This window comes from Phacochoerus africanus, chromosome X, assembly GCF_016906955.1.
Source record: "Phacochoerus africanus isolate WHEZ1 chromosome X, ROS_Pafr_v1, whole genome shotgun sequence".
NCBI classification, from domain to species: Eukaryota; Metazoa; Chordata; class Mammalia; order Artiodactyla; family Suidae; genus Phacochoerus; species Phacochoerus africanus.
This window is the reverse complement of record NC_062560.1, coordinates 90,077,467-90,090,531: the sequence shown is the minus strand read 5'-3', so window position 1 is coordinate 90,090,531 and position 13,065 is coordinate 90,077,467. Positions and strand designations below refer to the sequence as shown.

At 41.3% G+C, this 13,065-nt stretch overlaps 1 protein-coding gene across 1 annotated transcript; it reads left to right on the top strand.

Annotated features, from left to right (window-relative positions):
* Nucleotides 1-320: 320 nt before the first annotated feature.
* LOC125118095 (testis-expressed protein 13A-like) lies at nucleotides 321-1,569 on the top strand. The gene is made up of 3 exons (XM_047764238.1): nucleotides 321-768; nucleotides 884-1,205; nucleotides 1,411-1,569. The coding sequence occupies exons 1-3, from the start codon at nucleotides 329-331 to the stop codon at nucleotides 1,567-1,569; spliced, it is 921 nt and encodes a 306-aa protein (XP_047620194.1). The 5' UTR covers nucleotides 321-328.
* The last annotated feature ends 11,496 nt before the right edge of the window (nucleotides 1,570-13,065 follow it).

Here is a 13,065-nt window from a genome sequence, read left to right as displayed (position 1 = left end):
GCTGTTTCTGGAAGTTGGAACATTCCGAAGGTAAAAGACTGAGGAGCCATTTGGAGGCTTTCTTTCCTCGGAGCCCTCAAGGAGAGAGAGGTACCATTGGGCATGGTTGGAGGGTGTGTCCGGTCTGCACCCTCACTAGCCAGGAGGTGAGACCTGGTGGGCAGTGTCTTGGGGCGGGGAAAGCCAGTCAGGTGATCTTTAAGAGCCTGTGAGGTGTGAGGCAGAGAGCAAGCGGAGGTGAAGAGATGGTGGGGGAGGGGTTGGGGAGGGTGCTACAGGTTGATTCATCCCCGCAGGGCCAGCCAAGCCCCAAAGGCCCTCAGCCATCATGGCTTTGAACCCCGAAGACTCCAGTGGTGGGTTCCAGCATCACATGGTCGTGGCTTTCATCAACGAGAAAATGGCCAGGCACGCGAAAGGCCCTGAGTTCTACCTGGATAATATAATCCTGTCCTGGGAGGAGGTGGAGGACAAGCTCAGGGTCATCCTGGAGACCAGTGAGGTGCCCAGCGAGGCCAAAGAGGCCTGTGCCTGGGGCAGCCTGGCCCTGGGCGTGCCCTTTGCCCGCAGGCAGGGCCAGTTACACGGGCGCAGGGTGCAGTGGCTGCACGACTTCGCCAAACTGCACAAGTCGGCCGCACAGGCTTTGGCCTCAGACCTGAAGTTGCTCACGTCGCAACTGGAGATGGAGCGCAAGGAGGCGGCCTTCCGCCTGCAGCTGGCCCACACCAGCCTGGCCGAGGTGCAGAAAGAACGGGACCTCCTGAGGTGGAAGCTCCTCCAGGCCGTAAGATTACCCCTCGGTCTGTGCCCCATCCCCCGCCCCCTCCCTTCAGCCCCCAGAACAGGTCCCAACTCCGTCCTCTTCTCTCCAGGAGCTGAGGGCTCAGCCAGAGCCAGTTGCAGAGGGACCAGGCCTGGCCACTGCCGCTGGCGCTGGAACTGAAGGAGCAGGTGAGGAGAGAGAGGAGGCCAGCACCGCAGCTACTACTGCTACTGCTTTCGGCGCCGCAGGAGGCGGAGGAAGTCACAAGGATGCGGAGAGGGCGGAAACAGAGGAGCTGAGTGAAGACCTTAACCTTATGCAGCTTCTCGGAGCTGTGGACCAGAAAGATTACACTTCTGGCAGGCAGAGGGAGGGAGATCTCGGGTCAACAGACACAGCCATGTTTTATTTCCCCGAGACCCTCAAGCCCGAGCCCACAGTCTCACCGGAACCCCTCACTGTCCAGCTCCCTGCCTCATTCACATACTCCTACCCATGCCCGTTGTTCCCCTTCTCAGAGGCATCCACACCATCCCCACCCGCATCATCCCCACCCACAGCAACGTTCACAGCAGCAGCTCCATCTCCCAACTGGGAGCCCTTTGATGTTAGCATGTGGTCTGATATGGGGGCCCAGGGACTAGAGAGACAGGAGAGACTCTGATCCCCATCAGCAGAGAAGACCTCCAGTATTTCGCAGGCCAGGGGACTGGGACTGCCCTTGGTGTAAAGCTGTGAATTTTTCACGGAGGGAAGTTTGCTTCTGCTGTGGGAGGGGTATCTGGCTGCAAACCCCTCAGTGAATTCAGAAATATGAAACATAACAGAAATATATCCCAATGGGAATTCAGTGTTCAGAGAGAGGTGGGAAAGCCGGGTGGGGGGTGGGGTGGGGGAAGGGAAGAGTAGGAGAATAAGGTTAGGAGCTTGGGAGGCAAGGGGAGGGGGAGGGGGTGTGGATTGACAAGGAGAGATGAGTTTTAATAACCTCCTTTGTGTTCCAGAGCATTAGCATTCGACACCCCAGAACTGCTGCAGCTTCTGTGTGTGTTTGTGTGTGTGTGTGTCTCTCCCCAACCCCAGTATATGGTGGACCTGAGCAGCCATGTATATAACACCTCCCCTCCCTCCCTGCTTCCAACTAGGCTGTAGGTTCTTGGAGCAGGAGTGGACATTTGACCCATCCTGAGCCAAACATATTCTCACACTAGAGAATCTGAACAGAGAGGCAGATTCCATAGTCAGGATAGTGTTGGGCAATGAAGCAGTGGGGTCACTTGGGGTAGGGGCCAAGGTCAGTCATGGACGTGGAGGAGCAGAAACGTGTGCTTTACAGAGGGCAGGTGTCTTAGAGAATGGCAGTGTGAGGCCCCAGGGAGCAGAAAGGCACAGAGAAGCAGAGGGGAGGTAATCCTGTGACCCAGTGATGGAGTGTGGAAACCCAACCACTTTTCTACTTCCTGCAGTTGTGCTGATTGAAAATCTACATCACACAGATCCCCTTTTCTTTAGGCTAACTTGAGTGAGTTCTTGTTCTGGGAAACCAAATTATTGGCAGGTCAGAAACGCACCAGAAGAGCAGTTGCAAACCACAGAGTGTCAAAGAAAATGTCAGAACTGGCTGAGGAGGTGCATCAGGCAGTGACAGGCGGTGGGGATTCCTGCATCCTAAGAGTCTCCAGGAATGAACTGTACAGGAAGCTCATTCATCTTCTGAGTGAGTTATTTCATGAGAAACAGTCAAAACAGGCCTGGGGTTAACCCTCAGGGCTGCGTACACAGGATGCCAACACCAGCTGCACATGAGGACCACTATCGTTCAGCCCCATGATAGCAGAATCCTTCCCAGTCTCCAAGGGGCAGAACTAGGACAGTCAGATTGAACAGGGAAGTCATGCCACTGCCAAGGAGGTGAGTCACCCACTGATAGTGCCTGCAGGGTTTGCGGGTCTAGACCACTGACCAGAAATGGTGCCATCCTGAGAATTTCTCTCCCCCAAACTATCACCAGGAAAACAGTGGGAGGGAAATCTGGCTACAAAGCTCCTCATGAATTCAGAAATGTGGAATAGCACATAACCCAGTGGGAGATCAGTTTCTAGGCAGAGGGGGTAAAAGGGGGAGGATGGCCTGCCTCTCTCCCTCTGATGACTGTAAGCTGTGTTGAGGGGGGCTAAATGTATGGTTAAGCCCACAGGAGGAAGGATGAGCCAGACTGAGACAAATGAAGGAGCCCTGGACATCGACTCGGGGCAGACCTAGATACTGAAGCTGTCACAGCCCTGGTACCTCTCTGCAGTGGCTGGATGTGACTTTGGGCTGTCTTCTGTTGGGGCAGGTGTGAACAACTATCAAGACTGGGGCAAGACCCTTAGCCTTCACTTGTCAGAAACATCCTTAGGCTGGTTTACATCCTTCTGGGGTAGGGTTTCCTAATCTCAGCACTTCCAACTCGAAGTTGAATGATTCTGTTGCAAGAGGCTGTCCAGTATACTGTAGCATGTTTGGCAGAATCCCTGGCCTATACACACTAGATGCCAGTAGCACACTGCACCTCCCCCCAAAATTGTGACAACCAAAAATGTCTCCACAGATTGCCACGTGTCCACTAGAGGGCACATTTGCCCCTGATTGGGAACCAGGGAAGTCAGTGGGGTATTTAGGCAAAGTCAGAAAAGGGGGGAAGATAATTGCAAGGAGAGTGTGTTCAGCAGTGCCCAGGGCTGCAGAAGGTGAGTGTTAGGACAGGAGGTGAAAAGTGTTCTTTGGGTCTGATGGCCATGTATAGACTCCACCCATTGAACCTTAACCAGCTGTCTTTCCAAGGTGGATAACTCTTCAGAGTGGTGAGAAAGTGGGGATAGTTCCATGTGAATTCATCCCCATGCTTGAGAAAAAAAGTTAGAGTACGTGTTCTGATTAATAATGTTGAGAACCTCAGCATCTCCTTTGAGTCACAGAAAGGAATTTCCCCTCTTTAAATATACATTTTCTCTATGGAAACATCACCTGCTAAAAATGTGCATTGTTATCTGAGTGCATATTAAGGTGCTTATTAGTTGTGTCCTTTAGATCATGTGCTAAGAATTAGTCAATGTCTTAAAGTCTCATGTTCCAAAAACATATCTGAAACCTTCATAAAATGAGGGTTAGTTATTATTATGTTCATATTCAGGAGAACAAAAGACCTTGGTAAATGCAGTTTCCAGCCACACTGACCTCCCTGTTTTTTTATCTGCACAGAGCCCATGTATTATTGTCTCCTTGCTCTTGAACACTGCTTCATCTGCCTGGGAATTCCTGAACTATTGCCACTTGTTTGGATCTTCAAGAACCATCTCAAACACCACACTTGTAGAAGTCAAAAGCTGTTTTTTTATTATTATTATCTACTACTACTTTATCTCTCTCTTATAGCTCTTTTTTCTTTCTCTCATGGGCGATGGAATAAAAGACATTAAGTCAGTGCTGGCAGTTTTCCCCTTCTCCCTGTTCTCCAAAGATAATCCTCTTGTCAGCTGCAAGGTTCTCTCTAAATCCAGCAACTTATATGGAGATTCTTGGTGTGCCTGATCAGTCCCTGAGCTTTTACTATACAGAAAAGGTATAATGGGCTGAAAGAGCTGAAAAATAGCAAGGAGTAATGGTATTTTAATCACATTATATCAGAAAAGGGAACAAGTGTTTCTTGCAAGGACAAAAAAGTGATAGAAGCTGAAAAAGAACAAAAAGGGGAAAAACTTTCAGGGGATGCATCCCAGGGGAGTTTTGTAGTGGGGAATGAGGATGAGGAGTGATGAGAGAGGTTTCTGGGCAGTTGCCTTATGTAATAAATATTGAGCATGATAGTAATGGGAAAAGATGATTTCAAATGTTGTGGGGGTGAATATTACAAATTTATTCCCCTTTGATGTTTTTCAAAGGACTACAGTAAATACTTAAATATTCAACTTTTAAAATTATTTTTATTTGCTGGACTGTTTCCTAGGATATAATTCTATGCTGAGCCACATGGGATTCTCTCTTTTAATTGACTTACATTTGTTTGATGGTAATTTGTATATATATGTAATTGTATGTTCTAATTCCCCTTTAAATTTGTTAGAAAGCAGGAGCCCTGTTATTTGCTTTTGCCTTTCTTGGTGTCCTTTATGGAATAGGTGCTCAACAAATATTTGTTTAGTGAAAAGCAGATATCTGAGACATGAAATGGTATCAGCTGAAAAATATCCCTTTTATAAACATAAACTAAAACAGAACTGTAGTTAGGCAAAATAATGCACTCTCAATTTTCGACTATGAAATATGCCAATTTTAGGACAAATGGGGGAAGCAGTTACATGCAATGAGTTCATAAAAAACATAGTTATGCAGTTATACATCTGATGATATTTTTTTCAGCACTCTGTCATAGACTGATGTATATGCTTCTCTAATAGATTCATTGCATATCTTACACTTTGGAGGTTTGGGAGTGAGAGTAAATGGACAAAAAGAAAGAGCCAGTTAAGGATATAATTACAACAAAGTTTTTTCCATCCCTTTTCTTTAGTAGAAAACATTTAAGCACTTCTGTATCATGTCTGGAAACAGATAAATGATGGCAAAGGATTTCAAACTTTGTCAGGCAAGTAGTCTGGTTTTATATCTGGAAATCCCTGCTTTAACTTGATCCTTGCTTATCATGAATTTAAAATCTCCATTTCTGGAGTTCCCACCGTGGCACAGTGGTTAATGAATCCGACTAGGAACCATGAGGTTGTGAGTCCGATCCCTGGCCTTGCTCAGTGGGTTACGGATCTGGTGTTGCCATGTGCTGTGGTGTAGATCGCAGACGCGGCTTGGATCCTGCGTTGCTGTGGCTCAGGCGTAGGCTGGTGGCTACAGCTCTGATTCGACCCCTAGCCTGGGAATATCCATATGCCACGAGAGCGGCCCAAGAAATCGCAAAAAAACAAAAACAAAAAAATAATAAATAAATAAATAAATAAAATCTCCATTTCCCTGTCCTCTGCTCTCCACCTTTAATCAATAAAATTCCATCCCCATCTCCAGACAATACTGTACACTGTGGAAACTGAAAACAGATGGAATTACAAAACTTCATAAAAGCAGGAATTAACTCTATCCAATTTGCTGTGATATACAGATACAAGTATCTATGAAGAATAGTTAAAATAGATAATAAATGAAAAGGTGGTAAATAAAACATGTGCATTAGCAAAGTAGACATGGGTTCAAGTCTTAGCACCATTGTTTGCTAGCTATGTATAACAGGAAAAGTTCTTTAAACTCTATCAGTTTTATTACCTTCAATAACATGACCTACCTCAGGGTTTTTGAAGATTATCACAGTGTTTGCCATAGAATAAGGGCTAAAAAATCTTATCTAGTAGCAATAATGGTAGTGGTATTAAAAGGAGATAGGAAATAATGTGTTGAGTGCTTACTCTATGTCAGCATCAGTGCTAAGTGCTTGCCAGCATTCCTTGCTCCTCCCCAGGTCTTCTCTTTCTCAGTTAATAGCACCATGATGCACTTAACTGCTTAAGTTAAAAACACAGGAGTCATACTTTAGTCAACCATTTCTCTCATTTTTCACATCCGGTGTACCAGTACATCCTGGTGCTCATCTTTCAATACATATCTAGTATGCAGTCACTTCTCCCCATCGCCAAGCTGTTGACCAAATCCAAACAGACCATCACATAACTGCTCAGCTAATACAGTTCTTTCCCAACTTGGTCTCCTTGTATGTTTCCTTACAATCCCTTTTCACCAGGACAGCCAGAGTGATCTTTCTAAAATGGAAATGTGATCATGTTATGTCCCAGGTTAAAACAGACAAAATACAACATTCTGTCTTTGCCTCTGATTACTAATAAACATCAATTTCATATCCTGGCCTATAATATGCAACAACAATCTGGCCTCTGCCTACATCTCCGGCCTCATCCAGTGCCATTTTCTCCAAGCTCACTTCACTCCATCCGGACTGGCCTTCTCAGCTTCCTTGAATATAAGAGCCTGTTTCTGTTTCATGACCTGTGCACTTCCCATTCACTCTGACTGGAACACCATTCCTGTAGATCTTCACAAGGCTGGTTCTTTCCATGTCTCAGCTTATAAGTTCCTTTCCTTGTGGGGCCCTTCTTGAGCACTCAACCAAAAATGTCCTGCCAGTTATGCCTGAAACACGACTCCTTTTTTCCCTTTTTAATTCTCGCCATACACATTATCAAATAGTCTTATGAATTTGTTATTTGTATGTTTCCCCCATTCTAGAAGGTAAAAAGTTCCAGGAGAGTAGGAACTTTAATCTGTTTTGCTCAGTGCTATATGTCAAATACTGAAAGCAAGTGTTCAATATATCTTAAATTGAATAAAAACATTAAACTTCATTTCTCAGGCAAGGAAAGCCAGGCACAGGTTGCACAGCTATAATATACCATCACTCCTTAAGTTAATGTAAGAATCAGAATCTAGTAGTTCAGAGTATGCAAACTATGAATCCACTTGTTGAATCTGAGTAGGAACCTTTTTTGGGAGAAGTGCCCAGAAAATTTAAAAAGTTGACAAATTTCATGTAAATATTTATATTTAGAGCTTTTCTTTAAAAATCAGAAGATCTGGAAATACTTGGGCCCATATTCCTCTATAGTAATAATAATTTGAATCTGTCAGGCAGCTACCTGATTTTAACTAGAACATAGTTCATCCATTCATTCAATAATTATTTACTGAGAATCTACTATGTTTAACACACTGTTCTAGGCCCTTGACACATATCAGTGAACAGGAACAATCAGTGAAGAACAACAAAAAAAGCAAAGATCTTTGTCCTTAAAGATACTGCATTCTAATTTGGGGAGATAGACAAAACAACAACAACAAAAAAGCGATACATGTGATAATTGCTATGGAAACAGAAAAATTAGATCTAATCATCAGTGCAGAAGATGGAGACTGAATGAAAGAGAAAATTATAAGTAAGGTAAGTTAAGAAGACTCATGATGAGTTTAAAATAGAAATTGTACAATTGAAGGAAATGAGGGAGTTAGTCATGTGACTATGGGGGGAGGGGACATTCCAGACAGAGGAAACAACCAGTACAAGACCCTAAGGCTGCAGTTTACCCACCATGTTTAAGAAAGAGCAAGGAGGTCAGAGAGACTGGAGTAGAGTGATCCAAGGATAAAAGAATGGGAAAGAAGTACCTAGAGTGGTACCAGGGACTAGATCATATAGAGCACTGTGGGCCCTAGTAAGGACTTAGCTTTTTTCTAAATGAAATGGAAAGCCCTCAGAAGGTTCTGAGCAGAAGAGAGGCAGATGTGACATATTTTTAAAAGACAACTCTGACTAAAGTGTTAAGAATATATTTAACAGAGAAACCAATTAGGTCGTGGCAGAGATAAAAGGTCTTGACTTGGACCAGCAGTAGTATGTAAGGCACAGACTGTGCAATCCCCAAAGTTCAAGAGGGTTAAGACCCTGTGAAATAATCACTTGACCAATGGGATATAGGAGCTGAGAGAGAAATGATTCCCCATTTCTCCTCCTAGATCAAATATGTCAAAATATCCTTCCTTCTGCCATGCCTTATTTTCCTTTTTCTTTAGTCCTATTCCCTGGGATTATACTCCCTAATACACATTAGCTTTTTGCCTCTGGATTTATTTTCCAGGAACCCGTGATAAGATAGGGGGAAAGTAGGGAGTTCAATTTTGGACATACTGATTTTGACACAAGTGGAGATGCTGAAAGGTCCATTGGATAAAAAGTCTGCAGACAGATCTGGGCAGGAAGGTATACATTGGTTGAGTTACCAGTGTACAGATGCTATGTAAAACTATAGGACTGTATAAACATTTCATGGAGGGAGGGCATGTGGATAGAGATGAAAATTAACTAAGGACCAAACCCTAGGGCCTTTAACATTAAGAGGTTTGGGGATATATGAGGAGTCAGTAAAGGAACTTCAGAAATGATATCTGATGAAATAGGAAAACTAGCAGGATGTGATTCTCTGGAGTTCAGGTAAAGAACATATATCAAAAAGAAGAGATGATTGTGCCAAATGTGCTGATCATGTAAAAGGAGGTGTGACAATTGATCTGACCATTGGATTTAGCATTGTCATAGTCATTGGAGACTTTGATAAGAGAAGTTTTGGTGAAGGTAAAAATCTGACTGAAGTGAGTTTAATAGAGAATTAGTGAAAAGGACTATGAATGTAGACAACACTTTGAAGTAGTTTGCTGCTAATGGAAGCAAGGAAATAGGGACAGTGAGTGTCAGGGGAAGTTAAGTTGAGACGCATAGATACTGACCTGTGTTATGCTGATGGAAATGATTCAGTAGAAATATAAAATTCCATTAAAAGGGAGAGAGACAGGAGAATTGCTTTGGTGATATCCTTGACTAGGCAAACAGGGATAGGATCTAATGCATAAGTGAGGTGATTGGCTTTACACAGGAGCAAGGCCAGTCCATCAGTGGTAACAAACTTGAAGGTAGAGTGTGTAGGTATAGATGCCAATAGGTGAGTAAATGTAGTGGAAGGTCTTTCCTAATTGTCTCAGGTTTTTGTTTTTGTTTTTTTTTTCAGTAAAATGGGAAACAAGGGGACAAGATGTTGGAGGCTTGAAGAGACCAGTTGTGAAGTAGTCATCTAGGAGGACAGGAGACTGAATGGTCCAAGAATACATAATAAGACTACTTGATGGAGCATGATGGAAGATAATGTGAGAAAAAGAATGTATATGTGGGTGTGAGAGAGAGAGACTGGGTCACTTTGCTGTATAGTAGAAAATTGACAGAATACTGTAAACCAACTAGAATGGAAAAAATAAAAATCATTAAAAAAAAGACTACTTGGCAGCATTAAGGGTCCACTTGAGGTTCATGATGATGAACTTAAAGAAAGATCAGCCAACATTATTATATCTTTTCCTTCAGTCAAGTTTAGTTGCAAGAATACATGTACAAGCATAGATGGAGAGTTGAGTTTACAGTGTTGTCGTTTTCACAAGCAAATGAAGGGAGAAAGGGTCTAGGGAATCAAGAGGATATATATGGGATTGATTAAATTGATTGATCATGGAATTTAAACTCTGCTAGGTGAGAAGATCACAGTGGATAGTGAAAACAGTGTGGAATCAAGGAGCTGCAGCTCAGGGTGAACTTAATATGTTTCTGGAATTGTGATACAAAAAGACTGAGGTAGACATGGAGGCAATACTATAATACATGAAAATGAGATAACAGAGGAGATCACTACAGCCTCCAACACCCCAACATGTTTCAGATCATCTGCCACAATCATTGCATCTTCTTGGACTGTAAAAGGACTTTGAATTTTCCATTTCAGCAATAGGTTGAAACCTTAATATGAGCAAAATAACCATAAAACAGAAAATTTTCTGAACTTTTGTAATAATACAAAGTATGGGGCTAAATTCATATCAGTGCTAACTAGCTCATCAGTGATTATTTGAAATCAATTATTGGTTGATAATAATCAAATACAACACAGTAATTCTTACAAAGCTGGGAATCCTGCTGACTGAACTGTAAATATCTGTTTCCCTCCAATAAACAAACTAAATGGAGTTGAAATTACATAGGTATTATACAATAGAATGGTTATATTTCTAAATATTACATCACTAATATATAACAACACGGTTATAATTCTAAACATTATAGCACATCTAATTAACTATTAATGAAATGAAGATAAATTACAATTGATACTACTTTGCTATTGAAGTTATGTATAATTTTATAAACAAATAGATTATCACATTGTAGAGGTTAAAAATTTTTTCAGGTTCCTTTAAGCATAATTGCTAAGAAAAAAATAAAAAAGTAAATCAGGGACTTCTACTTAAAAACCAAAATAGGAGGAAGAAAAATAACTAACTTCATTAGACTCTAGCCTACACAGGCCAGAGAAGGCATTACTACTGTCTCAAGACCCTGATGTACAATCTTGATCTTTTCTGAGGTCAAGATTGTACATCATTTTTCCTACAAGAAACTATCTGCTCTCCTGGAAATTGCTACCCCGGCAACCAACTTGTTGACACTTAACTTTTCAAAGATCAAAAGTTAAGCTGGAATTGAATAATTAGATGTTCAAAGCCCTTGAAAATCTCTTGGTTACCATGGTGGGGAGTAGGGTAGGATGGTGGAAGGTGATAAAAGCTATTTCTTGGTGTCTTAGACTAGGACAATTACTTTTCTTTCTAAAGGCATAGGTTTCCTTGCAATATGGCATAAGGCAAGTCCCATGGTATATGCTCAAGGACTGAAATATAAAATTTGTTTAATATATGTTACATAGGTACTTTTAAACCAGGATCATTTAGGGGCCATTAAAATCAGGGAAAATTACTGTATACTTATGTTTACTGCTTTTTCTTTTTAATTATGGGACATTTCAAATACATTCAAAAATAAAAACAATATAATGAATCCTCATATACTCACTGTACAGATTCAAAAACTAGCAACATACTACATTTCTTGTTTCATATATCTTCAACCCCCCTCAATTCCTCTAGTGATGCCTTTTGCCAGAGTAATAATCACTCAAATGTGATGAACAGCAAGGCAAATGTCATGCCTCAAAAGTATATAAATCCAGTAAGGAACCCTTGAGAAAGAGTTTGTGAGGCATTCAGATTTTGAGAACCTCATTTATTTCAATGACTAACTACTAAAGACCAAAAATAGTTGGATTATGTTCCAGTTTAAGAGGGCTCCTTGTTCCATTTACTTCACTGGAGAGGTAAATGGTCATAATGGTTTTGAATGTATAACTGATTCTATGCATTTTGCCATTGTCATCCCCAAACATACATGTTTCTACAGATATTCAATTATATTTAATCACTCTTTTCAATATCTGTGAATTCAATTCAGGATTATATGAATACATCTATCTTCATCCACAGCTTAAGTTGCCCCTTGTTTCAAGATGTTGAGAAAGTGATATGTGGGATTTTGTCAAATAAGACTACTCTCATCATTTTTATCCTACTAAGTGCCTCCACTGAAAAGATTTGAGTGGGAAAGGGAGTAGACAGTAATTCTTGGATTGGCACAGCTCTCAAAATATGACTCACTTCTCCACCATTCCTCTATTACTAACTCACTGACATACTGTGAAATTCAAGTAATCACTCTTGAGACTAGCTAAAGAAAAACACAAAAATGAATAATTGGCTGCAGAAAGGTCACAAACAGCAAACTTTTCTTGCTATGATTTAAATGGGTGGGGAATATAAATAAATATGTCATATCTGCGTTTTTAACCACACCAAAATCAATAGAAGAACTTTTAGTGAGGTTGATAAAGCATAGAAAGTTAAAAAGTATCCATAATTAACTTAAAGTAGTATAAAATTTGGTATTTGAGGTGCTATAGACCCTATTCAGAGACTTTTTCAATATAAATGCCACTTTCTTGCTAATGGCATAAAATCACTCATACAGAGTGAATTTTTCACTTGGCACATATTTGGAATCAGTGGCTACTAATGGACCCGAAAAACATGTTTATTATTCATAGCCAAATTCTAGCTACTTCACTTACGCCATTCTGGAAGAGATTTCTATATCTATGAATTGTCAAAAACTGTTGCATCCTTTTAAACAGTGGTTCCCAAACATTTTTTCTCCTTACCAAGGCACACATGAGGTACAATATTCAAAATTTAACCCACCTCTATAAATCCCAATCATTCCCTTAGACCTGCTGCATGAATAAAAAGCCTCTGCTTAGTAGACTACCACTTCTTTCTCTTCTGTGGATCTAGATGTGAGGTGAGGACCACTAACTTAGGTGATATCTACAATAAATACAAACAAGGTCAATTTAATATATATTTGAAAGAGGAAGCCACCTATAGGATAGGATTTTAGGGGCATTGGGAAATCTCACTTGTATATGAGCCTGTACAAGGCTTTATTTAAAACCAATTAAGCTATCAGCTGAGAGGGCCTAGGAGCAACAACCCCTTAGTAGCAACAAGCATATCTAGCACTCAAATCTTGGTTTCTAATATCATTCCCCATTAAAAGGAATTAAGCCTCCTTGGGAATATGGCTGATTCTAGGACTGGGGGAAGGAAATATATAAGATAAGCCTGGAGTATCTTACAGTGCTGAAATATAAGAAAGTATTAAACAAAGAGATAACAACAACAACAAATAATGATGAATTTATATCAGAGGGATAGATGCACCAACTGAAAGAGCTCCCAATAGTCAAAGGTGGAGGAATTTA

What these genes read in the sequence shown, in the direction of transcription:
- LOC125118095 (XM_047764238.1), top strand. Translation starts at nt 329, where the DNA reads ATGGCTTTGAACCCCGAAGACTCCAGTGGTGGGTTCCAGCATCACATG. An exon ending in AAAGAACGGGACCTCCTGAG is followed by an intron (nt 769 to 883) that starts GTGGAAGCTCCT and finishes CCAGGAGCTGAG; the next exon opens with GGCTCAGCCAGAGCCAGTTG. An exon ending in CCCTCAAGCCCGAGCCCACA is followed by an intron (nt 1,206 to 1,410) that starts GTCTCACCGGAA and finishes CCCAGGGACTAG; the next exon opens with AGAGACAGGAGAGACTCTGA.